This window comes from Saimiri boliviensis, chromosome 3 (genome assembly GCF_048565385.1).
Source record: "Saimiri boliviensis isolate mSaiBol1 chromosome 3, mSaiBol1.pri, whole genome shotgun sequence".
In the NCBI taxonomy this organism is placed as follows: domain Eukaryota; kingdom Metazoa; phylum Chordata; class Mammalia; order Primates; family Cebidae; genus Saimiri; species Saimiri boliviensis.
The window spans coordinates 80,287,545-80,304,461 of record NC_133451.1 but is presented as its reverse complement, the minus strand read 5'-3'; the positions used below and the strand labels follow the sequence as shown (position 1 = coordinate 80,304,461).

The window sequence follows — 16,917 nt, the reverse complement described above, 5'->3', positions numbered from 1 at the left end:
GATTTCTAACAACTTTTCTAGCATATAAATAGAAAATATGCCTAATTAAACAAAAGAGACAGAGGATATGTGTAAGTTCTCTTTATTTATTAAATGCTGTATTTTCCTAGAAATGTAAATTTTACAATTATACAATTACAATGTACAACATGCAATTATACAATTATAACACAGAAACCAACTACGTGCAAACCTCTTACCATCTCAAAACAGATTCTTTCACATGTTACAAACATTGAAACAGAACTACCACATGACAAAGATTCATTGCAAGCCCTGAGACTAAAGTCCCTAGCTCCCAATCAGTGAGGTCAGGGTCCATGAAAACAGAACAAATGGCAGGGGTGGAGGGGAGAAATACATAATACACTCAATTACTTTCTTCCATAAGCTCTAACTGAACTAGAGTAATTAGCCAATAAATGAATTAAAAATGGATGAATATTTGTAAAGCACTCAGAACGGTGCCAAGCTCATAAAAAGTGCAACATTAGAATTAAACGCACAGTAGACGTTTGATGCTATTAAGGCAACTATCACCCAACAGTGCAGTTACTTTACGTTTCTGTCCAAAGGACATTATTAATAGTGAGCTCTATTTTTGACACTTAATGAATTATTCTCTTTTGCCTATGTAAACACTGACCAATGAGAAAAACAGTAATACAAACGAGATTGTCTACAAATTATGTTTAACCTTATTGCTATTGTTTCAGTGGGAAAAAAAAAATCAGTTCATTTCCTCAAACTTATCTGTGGGCATTCTGGCTTATGGTGAACCTAAAGAGTAAAAAGCAAGTATTTTCCAATCTATACATGTGTTGTCAAATTTTAAGAACTCCCCCGACCCCCACGCTTGACCTTATTCCATGGATATACCCAAATATCACAGGAAAGAATCAGTAATTGCTTCCTCTCTCCCCTTTCCCCCAAATTTTATGAGCATGGCTATTTGAGGAAATGTTCTAAGTAAAACTGAAAAGAAAAAATAATCTGCTGGAGTGTTATCAATGCTCCAAAAAGCGAATTATTAGAGGTTAAAATCCTTTAGTATTTCCAAAAATACCTATTCAAAAATCTAACGATTTTTACTGCAAAGCCACTATCTACCACTGAAGAATCGGGCACGGTTACTTTGGAAATCCTGGTAAAAATCACTATGTTTTCTAATGAAAATGAATAAAACTTGGCTCTTTCGTAAATGACCGCCTACGTGAGGTGGTAATTCTGCCAAGAAACAACTTTCATAAATGTACTAAAAACATACTGGGATAAGTTTCTAAATAAAATGAAAACTGTTAGCAACTTGTAAATGTAGATCTTGCTCAATATTTATCTAACAGAAGCTAAATTCACATTTTTATTTCTTTTTGAGACAGGGTGTTTCACTCTGTTACCCAGGTGTGATCTTGGCTCACTGCAGCCTCTTGGCTCACTGCAACATCTGCCTCCTGGGCTCAAGCAACCCTCCTGCCTCAGCCTCCTGAACACTTGGGACTACAGGTGCATGCCACCACACCCAGGTAATTTTTGTGTTTTTGTAGAGATGAGGTCTTACTATGCTGTCCAGGCTGATCTAGGACTCCTGTGCTCAAGTCTGTCCACCTCAGCTTCCCAAACTGCTGGGATTACAGGCGTGAGCCGCCGTGTATGGCTAAATTCATATTTTTTTTCGAGGCTAGAAAATATAGCTTTCAGTCACAGGACTTCGCAGTTAGCAACATAATGGTATACAAGAAAAAGTCACTCAACAGGTTTATTGCTAAGTGGTAGCTTGGCTGGGATACACAAAAGCAAAAGATAAAAGACATGTCTTTGGAATAAATGTAAAGTATAATACAACCAGAAAAAAAAATCTGGCAAGGTGTATTCAATATTAGCCACCAACCACAACAAAACAAAAAAGGGACCTCTTTCTTAGTTACTAAGTTTGTTTTGAATAAACTGATTTGCCTTAATTCCTGTAACATCAATGATCATGTAATCCAACCACACTTCCTGTTTTGAGCACAGGATTAAAAATTCTGTAACTTTTTCTTCTAACTACTGAACATCTAACTTCCATGAATGTGCTCTCCTAAAGTACATCAGAAAGTTAGAGAAAGTTCTGACTTTTGGCTCTACTCCCTCCTCAAGATGAACAGGTACCATGAATTCAAGATAAACAGGTACCATGAATATGTTGTCACAGATTCTAAAAATTTTCCCTTCAGACAATTATGTAGACTACATGAAATGGGCCTGCAGGTAAAAAATCTATTCTGAACCTAAAGAGTAGGACTGTGATCTCTGAAAGAAGATTGCAAAAGTTATCTCCAAAGAAACACTCAGAAATCATAAACCAGTATGGTTAAACAAAACCTCTCCTCCCTCATTTGGGATGCACTGAGATTTACACATGAAGTATTTTACTTAATAAAAATTTGTGAGTATAATTTATTTGATAAAGAATGAACGTATCTCACATGAGAATCAGCAGACATGTCTATCACTAGTGTCTGCAGGCACAGCCAAGAGTAAGCACAGAATTCCAGAAAGCATGATTTACTGTGTCACCAGAGGTGGGTATCTCAACATAAACTAGCATGCTATTACAGGAGGAAAAAATTGCAGCAAGAGAAACATTTTTTTCTAAAGTTTCTGATTTAAAAAAAATGTATGACATCTACCTTTTTAAAAAGTTACAAGTCATAACTAAGTTATGCTAATATAGATTATTAATCATGAATGCCATTATGATTTTTTTTAAAAAACAGTAAATCTATGCAGCTGAAAAAAGAGCTTGCTTGATGACAGGTGAAGGGTTTTTAGGCATAAAGACAAATTTTAAAGGAATTTAAATTTCCTTTAAATTTAAGAGGCTAATGTCCTCTGCCTGTCCCACAAACTGTATTTGCAGCCAAGCATACACTCTATGTGCAGAACTAGTCCTTGAACACGAAGGAGGAGGAAATGGACTACAGCACACCTGGGTGAGCACCTCTGTCCCCACAAGAGAATCCAAATCTCTTAGACCCAGTCTCAGTCATAGCAATAAAGCCTAGGTCAAGAGAACAGAAAGCTCAATGGATATGCTTTTTCTTTCTCACCTATAAGCTTTTTTGAATTAGGATCAAGTTATTTTTACCTTTATATTCTGTCTAGAAACTGGTAGGTACTTAAAAAAAAAAAAAAAAAAAAAAAAAAAGGCAGGCTGAATGAATAAGACCCCTCTGTTAAATAAGTAATAGTACCATGCAGGTGTGCTCACTATATGATCAAAACAGATGCTGCCTATCATTACAATCCTGTGTGGTGGCTTTGATCATCCCTTCATATTCTAAGAATGACAGAAACGGCCACCTGACATGCCCAAGATCATGAAGCTGTGCACGCTGGAGCTAGGATGCAATCTATCTCATCTGATACAAGATCCCCTCTTTCTGGCCAATATTTGACACAATGGTTAGAAAACCTAACTGATGGAATTAATCTAAGTTCCAGAACCCACCAAGAGAAAGACCTTGATTTAAAATAAAACAACTTTTCTATTGGAATAAATTCAATATGCTATGTTTCCCTTACAAAAATAAATTAACTTTAAATCTTACATACTTTAACTGGTCAAATAACTAATTTCATTTTCAAACTCCAAGGCAAAACATACGGAACCGTATTACCTATTTTGATACAAAGTTCAAAAGAAGACAAACTGCTCAGATAAAGCAACTCTTTAAACTACATATAGGTTTCATCACATTTTACATTTGGTTAGGTAAACTTTTTGCTTACAGGTAACAAACAATTTTCAAAACCCTTTGTACAAATGCATTTTTCAGGCAGCTGTTCTAGCAAAGCTTAAGGAGCCACATACAGGTCCTGGCAGGCACACTGCATGAGTCAGCCCAGCTGTTACAGCGTGAAGACATAAAGACAAGTTGCCATTTCTTTTCCATTTCTTAGGACTGGGCTTGCCCAAAGCTTTCACTGCCAATATTTGTAACATCCCAGTTCAGACCCAAAAAGTATTTACATAACCTTATTTCTTGGCTTAATATTTCTTATGATCATTTTGAGAAAGAGCAAGTGAAGTCAAGCTCACAGTAGTTATTTAAAATTAGTAGGTCACAACCATGGTATCAGGTGTGCTAAAAATAATAAGAAAAGTAACACTTTTCAAGAACCATTAACAAGTATGTGAGAATGTGTAAACTTAAGAGTCTCACAAATGTAAAACTGATCCAGAGACAGGATGGGCAATGGCGCATAAGGCAGGAGACAGAGGCTGAGCTCCAGGGCACATTCAGAATCTTCTTTATTTTTTTTTAAATCTGAGACAAGGTCTCACTCTGTCACCCATGCTGGAATGCAGTGGCACCATTATGGCTCACTGCAACCTCTGCGCCATTTAGGTTCAAGTGACCCTCCCACTTAAGCCCTCTGAGTAGCTGGGACTATAGGTTTGTGCCACCATGTTCAGCAATTTTTTCAAGAAATTTTTTGTGGAAGCAAGGTCTTACTAGATGCACAGGCTGAATTCATTTATTTTCAAGGCTCAAGCCTCTCATCTCAGCTTCCCAAAGTGTTGGGATTATAGGTGTGAGCCACCGTGCCTGGCCTCAGAATCCCAGCATTTTCAAAGCAATCAGGCTCTGATTCCTTTCTTGATATATGGTAGAAATAAGGACTGCTCATACATTCTAAGGGTCAATGGTAGGTTACAAATTACAAAGCAGGCTAAACAAAAAATAGACGAAAAAGTGAAAAGGCAGATCTCCAGCAGTTGTGACACAACATTTAATAGGAACTCCCCAAATGGTGACAATATTTAGAAGGCAGAATTCAAGTTCATGGAGAAACTTTCTACAGGAATTACGGGATAACAAGATAGAGGGGAAACTGACTCTACATGATTAACTTAAGTGAAAAAAGTTAATGGCTGATATGATAAAAATGGTTGCTGGAGTTATAAAAGATTACTTAAACTCCGTGGATGAAGTAAAGATTATCTGACGTCAAATAAGGAAATGAGAAAAATTACAAGAGTATAAATGAGGGAAAATTTAAAGTTAAATCAGTAAGTATGACAAGGTATGAGAATGATATACTTTCAACTAAAAACAAAATCTAAAATCATACCTATTAAACATGGTGTATAGTATTTAATCAACTTTATCATGTAATGTCTCCTTCTACATTCATCCTGAGCACTTACTATGTGCCAGGCACTGCTCTAGACCCTGTGGCTACAACTCGGAGCCGAAAAATATCCCCGCTAGTCTAGAGGAGGGAGTCCACTAAAATACACCATTTCTCGGTGGGTAACAAGCCTATGGAAGGAAAAGGATAAAAGAGAAAGGATAGTTGGAGGTCACTGTTTTATATAGAGTAGTTAGGGAAAACTGCTGATAGAGGCGACCCCAGGACGGAGCTGAAAGGAGGGAGAGAGCACAATGCAAGCCTTGTGAGGAGAGTCTTCAGGGCACCAAAAAGAGCAGGGAGGCCACGGCTGCTAGAATGGAAAGTGGACCTGTGCATGGGGGAGGGGCGGCGGTAGGGGTAGGTTACAGAGGGTCTTACAGGCCTTTGCTGGGGGCAAAGGAGGCAGGAATGTGAACATGCTTGTGAAAGTGGACCACACCTTGTTGGTTTAACAGCCCAGCATCCCAAAGAGAGGGTGAAATATACAAACTACCCTTAAGGCTAACAGATTCCTAGTGAATTAAAACATATTTTCTTCAATCTTTCAATCTATGCTTAAAGTAGCCTAGGGTCACATATAGGAGTATGTTAGCATTTATGATGTTAAACAACAATTAAAGGGACCTTTAAGGGCTCCCCCAAAACCAGGTTTTATATATGAAAATGAGCTCTTTCAAAGTGGTCATTAAAAAAAAAAATTACTCCCTCAGGTTTTCAAAAGCTTTCAAAGCCTACAGCATAAACTGTCAAGCTCCTTTCAAGGTGGCAAATAGTCTCTGCCTTTCTCTTATCAAACGTCACCCTCTCTGGTGACCTCTCTGGACCTCTCTTTTCCCTGAAGTATAACTACTATCCAAAGAACTCCTCTCAACCCTGCCACTGTCACATCCCTTATTCTGTATTATGTGCCACCTACACTTTGTTACAAAACGTGGAAGACAAGGATTTTGTCTTATTGACCACAGTTTCTCCAAGTACCTAAAGCAGCACCAAGCACACAGAATGTGGGGTCCCGCAAGGTGGCTCACACCTGTAATCCAAACACTTTGGGAGGCCAAGGTGGGCGACTGCCTGAGCCCAGGAGTTCAAGACAAGCCTGGGCAAAATGGTGAAACCCTGCCTCCACTAAAAATACAAAAATTAGTTGGGCATGGTGGCACAAGCCTGTAATCCCAGCTACTCGGGAGGCTGAGGCAGAAGAACTGCTTGAACCAGGACCTGGAAGGTGGAGGCTGCAGTGAGCCGAGGTCATGTCACTGCACTTCAGACTGGGCTACAGAGTGACAATCCATCTCAAAAAAAAAAAAAAAAAAAAAAAAATTAGCCAGGTATGGTGGTGCGTGCCTGTACTCCCAGCTACTCGAGAGGGAAAGGTAGGAGGACTGCTTGAACCCAGAAGGTGGAGGCTGCAGTGAGCCAAGGTCACTCCACTGCACTCCAGCCTGGGTGACAGAATGAGATGGTTTCAATGGTTTCAAAAAAGGAAAATAAAAAGTGAGATGAACACTTAGGGAAAAAAATTTTTTAATTAATAAATGTTCTACGATGCTGAAGGTTTTATGCAGATCTACAGATGTACAAATAACCAGCACAAATGTTCATTCCTTGTTTTGGGGGAGGTGAAGAACTGTGAATAAGGGATGCAGATATTACTTCAATGTCAAGTTCTAAGCTTTACACATGGGGCAGATTTCTACTACTTCCATATTATTTATCAGTAAATTGTACTTTCAATTGGACCTGCCAATGAAATATTCAGGTTCAAACTGTGTAAGTTAACATTTAAACACTAGAGGAAAAATTTAATTTCCTTAGACTAACTATGTTTAAATATGCTACAAGTAAAGCATGTCTTCGGACTTGATTCTAGTACATTTCAGTGGACACTACTTACGTCCTGATGTGACAATTTTACATTACAATAGATAGATAGAATGAGTCTTCCTTAGTTCTTTACCAAGATATTTAAAATCCAACAATGTTTTGCGTAAAAGCTGGAAACTCAGGCTCACTTGAAAGGTACCGGACTCACCCCAGCCTTTATTAACTTGTCACCAGTCCTCCGCTTCCAACTCCAGGGACAATCCCCATCTCAGCCTTCACATCCAGAAATTTCCCTCATTTCAAAAGAAACTTCCCACATAAGTAATAAAAATTTCAAATTGCTATAATGACTAATTTCTATCTCTTGAGGCAAAAAAGAAAAATAATGGAAGGCACCTTTTTGTAAGCACTTGGCAATTTTGGAGTGGGGGAAGAAACAAATTAGCTGGAAACAAATAAATTGCCGTTTAGTTTCTAAAATATTAACACTTTGTCCGCCTTCAAACGCACTGACGCCAGTAATCTAAACCTGGCTGCACAGAAAGAGAATTGTCCACAGTTACGTGAAGGACACAATTACTGTATAAAAAAAAGGAAATACTTTGTACTTTGTCCTCAGCACTTCACAGATCTAAGCCTTGGAAAGGAGGAGGATTCCAAAGCCAAGAACCCTTAGACAAACACGCCCTCTCTTAAACTTTGTGGCAAATTGCACTAACATCCTAGCTAATCAGTTACCTACAGAACTTTACAGAAGGAATTCATTATTTGAGAAATAACTACAGCTAAAACTACAGAGAGAAATAAATGCTAAACCATTACATTAAATTTCACACCTATATCCTTCTACCACCTTGCTACCCTCTACCCATATCTGCGTTAATACAGACCTGCTCACAAGCTTACCCTTTATTGCTGTGCCCCTCTTTTATCCTTTTATATGTCCTATTCCACTTGTCTAAGGATTCCCAAGTCCTCATAACTCCGAAAGAAAAAGCATTAAGACTTAGATTGATTTTTTAAACCAAAGTATAAATGACCCTGTAATTAATAATTTTTTCTGACATTCAAAATGCATTAGAATATCTCCCTAGCACTCTATGTGCCACTCAAATAGCTTAACTGCATGTCAAAGAAACCTAACGCTGACAATAGATCAAATTAACCTGCAAGTACTCAGAGATTTGCCATACCAAATCTGAAACAATGATTGCAATTTGCAAATTAATTGGGACACTACTTTCATCTAATCTCCATTAAAAGTGAGTTCATAAAAGTCATTCCTTTTTCCCAGGGGTACGTTTCATTTTGGCACTTATCAATATCACCATGGCCATCCCCCACATAATCACTAAATCCACACAACCTTCATTATCTATTCAGCCTCAGTATCATTTCTCTTCTGTGTTACTCTTCCTTCTCCTCCCTTCCACTAGGTCCTATACTTTCACCCCTTCTGTAAATCTATTCGGATCATCACAAATATTTTTTCCTAGATAATTTTATATGTATAAATGAATAGTTATTACAAAGCAAACACTACATTTCACAATATAGTTGTTAGCAACCTTTAGGCACTTCTGATATGAGTGGTTTAACACTGCTATCAAGAAAGTCATCCATTTCAGGCTGAGCGCGGTGGCTCATGCCTGTAATCCCAGCACTTTGGGAGGCTGAGGTGGACAGATCATGAGGTCAGTTCAAGACCAGCCTAACCAACATAGTGAAACCCCCGTCTCTACTAAAAAAATACAAAAATTAGTTGAGTGTGGGAGCGTGCGCCTGTAATCCCAGCTAGTCAGGAGGCTGAGGCAAGAGAATTGCTTGAACTCGGGAAGCGGAGATTGCAGTGAGCCGAGATCAGGCCACTGCACTCCAGCCTGGTGACAGAGCAAGACTCTGACTCCAGAAAAAAAAAAAAAAAAAAAAAAAAAAAACAAATAAACCCCACTCATTTCACTGAACAGAGTCATCGCAGGAATGGTCTGTCTCTGAAAGCTGACAGAAACTAGAGTGAGAGAATGTGACTTTTGCCGGCTTAGTCTGAGGCTGCCTCTCAGGTGTTGATCAGACCCAGCCGCCTTTCTTCCTTTACCCACAGTCCAGAGACACAGTGACTTCCCCACTTTGGTGCAACTGCTCCAACCACTGTACTCCTGGGAGAGCTCCTCCCCTCTATGCTTATAGCCAATTAGGATGCCCAGGCTTTAATGCCCTTCCTGGCTGCCCCAAAGACAATGGTCAAGGTCTTTTATGTTCTAAAGGGCTTGACAACAACCATTGCAAAGAAACACCCCATGTAAAACCCTGGGGAGACCACAGCGCTTCTATAGGATTCTTACAGTTGTGGTCCTTGATCTGCAGATTCTACTCCCTACCAGCCCTCAACTGGTTTAACAAACCTCCTCCTTCCTTAAATGTAATCCACGTCAGTGACTTGAGAGTCTTAAAATCAGCAGCCAGTAAAATTTCCAGAGAGATAAAGGGGTATGGTGGTGTGTGCTGGTAATCCAGCTACTCAGGATGCTGCAGCTGGAGGATCACTTGAGTTCAGCAGTTTAAGACAAGCCTCGATAACAAAGCAAGACCCTGTCTTTAAAAATATGTTAAAACAGACTAAGTAAAAGTGTTAAAAAAAAAAAAAAAGCTGAAAGAGAAAAGGGAAGGGGAACCATCATAGTGGGCTGTGCCTGTAGTCCTAGTTACTCAGGAGGCTGAGGCAGGAGAACTATTTGAGCCCACAACTTTGAGGCTGCAGTGTGCTATTTGGGCTTGTGAATAGCCATTGCACTCCAGCTTAGGCAACATAGCAATCTTGTCTCCAAAAATAAAGAAAAGGAAAAAAAAGAAGCTAAATGTGGAAGCTCATACCTGTCATCCCAGCACTTTGGGAAGCTAAAGCAGGAGGACTGCTTTAGCCCAGGAGTTGGAGACTAGCCTGGGCAACACAAGGAGGCCCAACCTCTACCAAAAACAAACAAACAAAATAAAATAAAATAAAATAAAATAACTGGGAGTGCCCCTGTAGTCCACTGTACTCCAGCCTGGGAGACAGAGCAAGACCCTGTTTCAAAACAAAACAAAACGAATAACTGACAAAAGGTAACATTTACTTTCTCAGCAAAAGGCATTAAAAACAACAACCAAACCAACCTCATCATCTACCAGTACCACAAATAAAACACAGTCTTTTACCACAGGCACAATACCCGTCTTTCAGACCAAAAAAACACCTCATCTTCATGTTCCTTTTTCCCCCTCATTTAGCTATGATGAAATGAAAACAAAGTACATCAAGGAACCGGCACTTGGAAAACAATCACTTAACCCAGTTTCACATTTAGTCATGGCAAGAAGACAGAATAACCTCTTCAGCTCAGTATTTGGTTCTTAAAAGCTGGAGCTTAAACTCCTGGGTCACCTGAAATCCTGAGACTAGCAACACAGAGACAGTGACAGATCAGATAATGAAGGAAAGCCTCCTCACTCAGTCCCTACGACCACATCTTGTCATGGGAAAATAAATAAGTAACAGTTAAACACCATCGAGAAATGACAAATTGGGTCAAAAATGCCAATTTAAAAATCTTTAATATGCAGTCTAAAATGTTCCAAAAACCCAAAATATATATGAACTTACTGGCCTTAATAAAGAATAGCTGGGCAATAAGATTAGCTCTTCATTAGCAAATTAGGCCAAAAAGGGGCAGAAAACCTTCAATTGTGCACATCCCCCAAAACTTGTTTCCAACAGCTAAGGCTATTTAAGACTGACGTTTTAAAAGCCAAGGCCTTCTATTTTCACAGTTAACGTGTAAATAATGGCTCAAAAACCTTTTTTCACCTCAAGAAGACCCTTTAGCAAACTCTCCAATGCTACATAGGTCTTCAGTAGGGGAACTTAATCCAAATATTAGGTTGAGCATGGTGGCTCACGCCTGTAATCCCAACACTTTGGAGGCCGAGGCAGGCGGATCACTTGAGGTCAGGAATCTGAGACCAGCCTGGCCGACGTGATGAAACCCTGTCTCTACTAAAAATACAAAAATTAGTCGAGCATGGTGACAGGCACCTACAGTCCCAGCTACTCTGAGTAGCTGGCTGACACGTGAGAATCGCTTGAACCCAAGAGGCAGAGGTTGCAGTTAGCCGAGATTGTGCTACTGCACTCTAGCCTGGGTGACAGAGTAAAAACTCCGTCTCAGAAAAATCAAACAAACAGAAATTAACGTGGGCCGTCTCTTCCCTTTACAATGCAGCAGTATCTTATTCATGTCATTACATAAAAGCAGGAAAAAAATCTAAGCCATACATTAGATGAGCCATTATAATTTCATACTACAAATTTTTAATAAACAAAAAGCATTTTACTTACGACGATGTTCCTTGCTGAGAATTTGGGTGGGTTTTTGAAGATGTATCATCTTGTTCTGTGGGGAAGGGAAACATTATCAGAGCAACAAAATGACATATACTTACAGCGTCGTTAGTTGTGAGTTCTTTCTTGTCCCTCCCCACTTTCCACCTGATCACACTGCATACTTGGTACAATCCCACCATTGTAAGATGACATATATGTTACTTCTAGAGAGAAGGCTTGTTCAGAATCAAGAAACTCTCAATAGGCCAAAAACACTTTGAAAAGCAATGCTTGCAGTATACCCTACCTATGATGCCAGGAATTCTCCTACGTGTTGGAAGATCTCCCTGTCCTTGACAGGGTGGACGCCTACATGGAAGGACGCTGCCAGGGCTATGCTCCCAGTGCCCTGGCCCCCAAGTGACTTGACACAGATATCAGTGATTTGTTGTCATTCCCTTTTGACAGCCCAGTCCTAGGTGCGCTCCCTCCCACCTGTCCCTTCGTTATTCAACTCCCCACCTGCAATTCATTCATTCAGCAGCTATTTTTACATATGGCCTCATAGAGACCAACATGTTTAAGGCATTTGGCCCTGTCCTCGAAGAGCTCACAGTTGACTGAGGGACATGAAATGGGCCCATGAATTATCTGTAATCCTAGGCAGTGTGAGATGAAGACACAGGTCAATCACATAAATTAACTGCCCTGGGAATCCACAGTATGGTTGCTCTCTTGCTAATGCCAAAGAAGGCAAATTCAAGAAAGAACAAAATGAACTATGTTACAAAGGACAGCCAAGATTCTGGCAGAGTGATGCTGGCAAGAGAGAGAGAAAGGTGGGAGCAAACATGAAGAGAGGGTCTGAGTTTGGAAAGAGCAGGGCTGAGGTGCTGAATCCGTGCTGGGCGGCACTGAAGCAGGTGGAAGCAGATTTCAGAGGGCTCTGAAGGGCAGGATGGGAAGTTATGATTATATTTGCTGGGCGATAAGACACATCAATGATCTAAACAGGAACATGACACAGTGATTTCTCAGAAGGATTACTCTGGTAGTGCTACCTGACATAACTTAGAAGGAAGCAGGAAATGTTACATGTGGAGGCAGCTGCATTTGTCTAGACATGAGGTAATAGGGATCTGAAACAGAATTGGAAGTGAGAAAGAAACATAGGTACCTTTTAGGCAGGGCTGAATGACATTTCCCACACATGTCATGTGAAGACCTTGCATATCTGTAATTAGTCACTTTACCCTCATGGTGGCAGCAGCTCTCATATGATGTTTTCAAATGGCCTCCCCTTGGTCTAGAAAGCTAGGACCAAGACTTCAAATGAGAGGGGCAAAGGCCCCTCTTCTGACCCTTCACAGGGACTCTACAGGATCATTTTGACTGGGTTCTAAATTCCACAGGGTCTGGTTATGTTTTTGCAATTGTGGACATATAACATTAGCGCATCCAAGTAAAATCCCCATACTTCCCCTCCCCACAGACTCTAAAACCTATGTACCAGTACCGTAAGATCAGTGTTGAAGAAATCAGTTGACGTGCTGGGCATACTTTAAGAAACGTGTGTCTTCTCTTCACTGAAAGCTATATCCATCCATACCCCATCATCCTCTTCATCCAACATACAACAAACTAGATTCCTCTTTTTCAGGCCACAAAGACCACATTCTCACAAAGATAAGTAAGGCTCCCAGAATAGCAGAAGAAAGTGACAGCAGCATGAACGATCTGGGGGTAAGCAGCTGGTGAGCCAGGACCTCCAGGAGACCCACCAGTGGTTAGACAATTTCTCACTGGAGTAATAAGGAACTGACCCACACTACTGCACAGGGCAAGGGGATAAACCATCCCAGGGCAAAAGGATGATCCATCCCTGGCCAAGAAAGTGCTTGCCTGTTCATCTTCAAATATACTTTGCTAAAAGAGAAAATCAAATGGTTTAATGAACTAAAGGTTCTTTCTAAACCATGAGTTAGCAACAAAGCAAACCATGAGCAACCCCACAGAAGACATACCACCACATGACCAGCAGCCCAAGAAGACCGAAGGTGGGGGCAGGGTAGCGCCGAGAGGTACACAGCAACCCCATCCACGGTTGAGCTAGTGTTCTGCCTTCGGACCAGTACACACTCCACTGGTCTGGGCTAGCTGCCAAAACGTTGAGAAAAAAAGACTTCCAAATCTCCCCAAGCAGCCATTCATTTCCATGAATTTTACCTGGCTACTCATATGATACTGTAGTAGCAATATAGTCAGGTTTCTCTGCATTTGGGGGAAAATTTAGTTATGACTTCTTTGCAAGATCTTACTCATTATCTCTAGCGCAGGGAACAGCAAATTTTACCTACAGAGGCCAGACAATAAATATTTTAGGTTTTCTGTGCTATACTTTGTAGAATAATAAATGACTGGGTAGCTATGTCACAATAAAATTTTATTTAGAAAACCGAGTGGCAGGGCAGATTTAACCTTCAGGTTGTAGTTTATTCATCTCTGTTGTAGAGAAAGGATATTCTATTTCTTGCTTTTCTAATACTTTTGCCTCTCTCTTCACATCCTTGCAATTCAAACAACATTAAAAAAATTGAGGGAAAATGATGAGGTGGGCAGATTTGAAGGAAAAATCATCTAAACTCTCCTCTCCTAACATGCATATACACCTCTATACCCTACTTTTGGTTTCCCCATCATTTGAAAACTAGTATTTCATAACTTTGGCAATTACCACATCCTGCTCCATGTTATCACCACCTGTGCAAGTGTCTTATTACTCCTACCTTTATTTTATTTATTTATTTTTGAGATGAGTCTTGCTCTGCTGCCCAGGCTGGAGTGGAGTGGTACAATCTCAGCTCACTGCAACCTCCGCCTCCCAGGTTTAAGCCACTCTCCTGCCGCAGCATCCCATGTAGCTGGGATTACAGGCACGTACCACCACATCCAGCTAATTTTTGTATTTTCAGGAGAGACAGGGTTTTACCATGTTGGTCAGACTGGTCTCGAACTCCTGATCTCAAGTGATCCACTCACCTCAGCCTCCCAAAGTGCTGGGATTACAGGCATGAGCCACCATGCCTGGCACCCCTTACCATATTTTCATAAACTAAATGATTACAAATACTCTAATCAATTTTATTTACTTTCCTATTTAATTATTTGAGACAGGATCTTACTGTACTGCCCAAGGTGATATCAAACTCCTTAGTTCAAGCAATCCTCCTGCCTCAGCCTCCCAAGCAGCTAGGAGTACAGTTGCGCACCATCACAACCAGCTTATCCTAGTCTGTAAGGCTTGACATGCCTTGCAAATAGCACACAAATAATTTATTGATCAGAGTGGTTACTACTGAAGAGAAAAGCTGGATCCAGTTAGTGTTCTTCTATTTCCCTCCAAGTTCTCAAGTATTTACAATCCATGAAAAGGGACTGAAAAAGAATTACATGGCAAATAAATATAGTGGGGCTAGACAAACTGTATGTTATATTTCTTTTTTTTTTTTTTTTTTTTTTTTTTTTTTTTTTTTGAGACGGAGTTTAGCTCTTGTTACCCAGGCTGGAGTGCAATGGCGCGATCTCGGCTCACCGCAACCTCCGCCTCCTGGGTTCAGGCAATTCTCCTGTCTCAGCCTCCTGAGTAGCTGGGATTACAGGCACGCGCCACCATGCCCAGCTAATTTTTTGTATTTTTAGTAGAGACGGGGTTTCACCTTGTTGACCAGGATGGTCTCGATCTCTCGACCTCGTGATCCACCCGCCTCGGCCTCCCAAAGTGCTGGGATTACAGGCTTGAGCCACCGCGCCCGGCCACCCTGTATGTTATATTTCTTATAAAAATTTCAAGTTTTGTTTTATAAAATATAAGAATCACACACTCCAATCTATTGTTGTATACAATTCCTAGCTCTGAGGGTCACATTAGATATAGCTACTATGTGTCAGTAACACCACTTTATATTTGTTTAGTATATCACTGAAACATCTTTATTAACTCTTTGCAACAATTTTTTTGGGTTTTTTTTTTTAGATAGGGTCTGCTCTCTCAGGCTGGAGTGCAGTGATGCAATCTTGGCTCACTGTAACCTCTACCTCCTAGGCTCAAGTGATCCTCCCACCTCAGCCTCCCAAGTAGCTGGGACCATAGGCGCAAGCCTCCATGCCCAGCTAATTTTTGTATTTTTTGTAGAGACAGGGTTTCACCATGTGGCCCGGGCTGGTCTTGAACTCCTGGGCTCAAGCAATCCACCTGCCTTGGCCTCCCAAAGTGCTCGGATTATAGGCATGAGAATAGTTTTATAGTTTTATATTTGTTCCCCTATCCTATTCTTTCAACATAGGGAGGCTTCATCTCTGCTGGGAGATTTTTTACAAATGTTTTTTATGTTTTTTTTTAAAAAAAAAAAAAAAACCACAGTAAAAGCTATGCTTTGTTCTCTGATCCAATAAACAGTTTCAAATTTACTTACTTTGGTTTTGGGTTGCAGAACTGATGTGCTGAGAGTCCTAGAAAGAAAAATAAAAATATCTAGTTATTACAAGATTAAGGTTTACAAAGTTAAAGGCAAAACTGTAGAGCTTTTAATATTGAAAGGATTTAGTATTATGAAACTTTCAAATATACAGAAAAATGGAAACCCATTTTTCTATATATAGAAATATCCATACTACCCAACACATAGATTCCATAATATTTCATTACATGACTTGCAGCTATCCATCCAACCTTTTCCACGAATAAGTTGAAAACACAGATTAACCTAATTTTAGCTTTCATTGCTTATCTTCTTTTAGAGTTTATTTTTCCTTTGTTGCACAAAGATATTTTTACAGAGTTTAGTACTTTAAAACAAGTAATAATGAGTATCCCTGACCTTTTTTTTTTTGAGATGGAGTGTACTCTGTTGCTAGGCTGGAGTGCAGTGGCGCAATCTCAGCTCACTGCAATCTCTGCCTCCCGGGTTCAAGCGATTCTCCTGCCTCAGGCTCCCAAGAAGCTGGGACTACAGGTGCGCACCACCACGCCCTGCTAATTTTTGTATTTTTTTTGGAGACAAGGTTTTGCTGCATTGCCCAGGCTGGTCTTGAACTCCTGGACTCAAGTGATCTACCTACTTCAGCCTCCCAAAGTGATGGGAATACAGGCATGAGCCACTGTGCCCAGCCTAGAACTACTTTTCACAACAGTTTCATAGAAAATAGCTCTTTCACTCTCTCCATGTATGGATTATATACGTAAAACAATGCACATGCATATCAGATTGAACAAAAAACACAGACTTCAAGGTACTATTTCTACATTTTGAAGATTATCCAAAAGGATAAACCAAAAAAAAAGGAAAATGGCAGTGTTTCAACGCATCATTCATAAATACTGTAACAGAAACACACAAGTCAGCAGTTTATTTGCTTGTTATTAAACAAGCACTCATGTAACTGATCACATTAAACTCAAGAACAGTAGGGAGTGTGAGACATGTAAGATGTATGTGCATATGTGTATATCTAACTCTGAACAAGAAATCACACATTCAATTTCCCTCTCCTCT

General features: G+C 40.1%; 1 protein-coding gene across 6 annotated transcripts in view; it reads right to left on the bottom strand.

The window, feature by feature from the left end:
• Nucleotides 1-16,917, bottom strand: part of AFF1 (ALF transcription elongation factor 1) — a 206,818-nt gene that overhangs the window by 36,389 nt on the left and 153,512 nt on the right. For all 6 annotated transcript variants that reach the window (XM_074396407.1, XM_074396410.1, XM_039468193.2 and 3 more), the window contains 2 exons: nt 15,838-15,874; nt 11,381-11,435 (listed from right to left, as the gene is read on the bottom strand). In XM_074396407.1, coding sequence (XP_074252508.1) covers nt 11,381-11,435; nt 15,838-15,874 — 92 coding nt within the window. The remainder of the gene's footprint in view (nt 1-11,380; nt 11,436-15,837; nt 15,875-16,917) is intronic.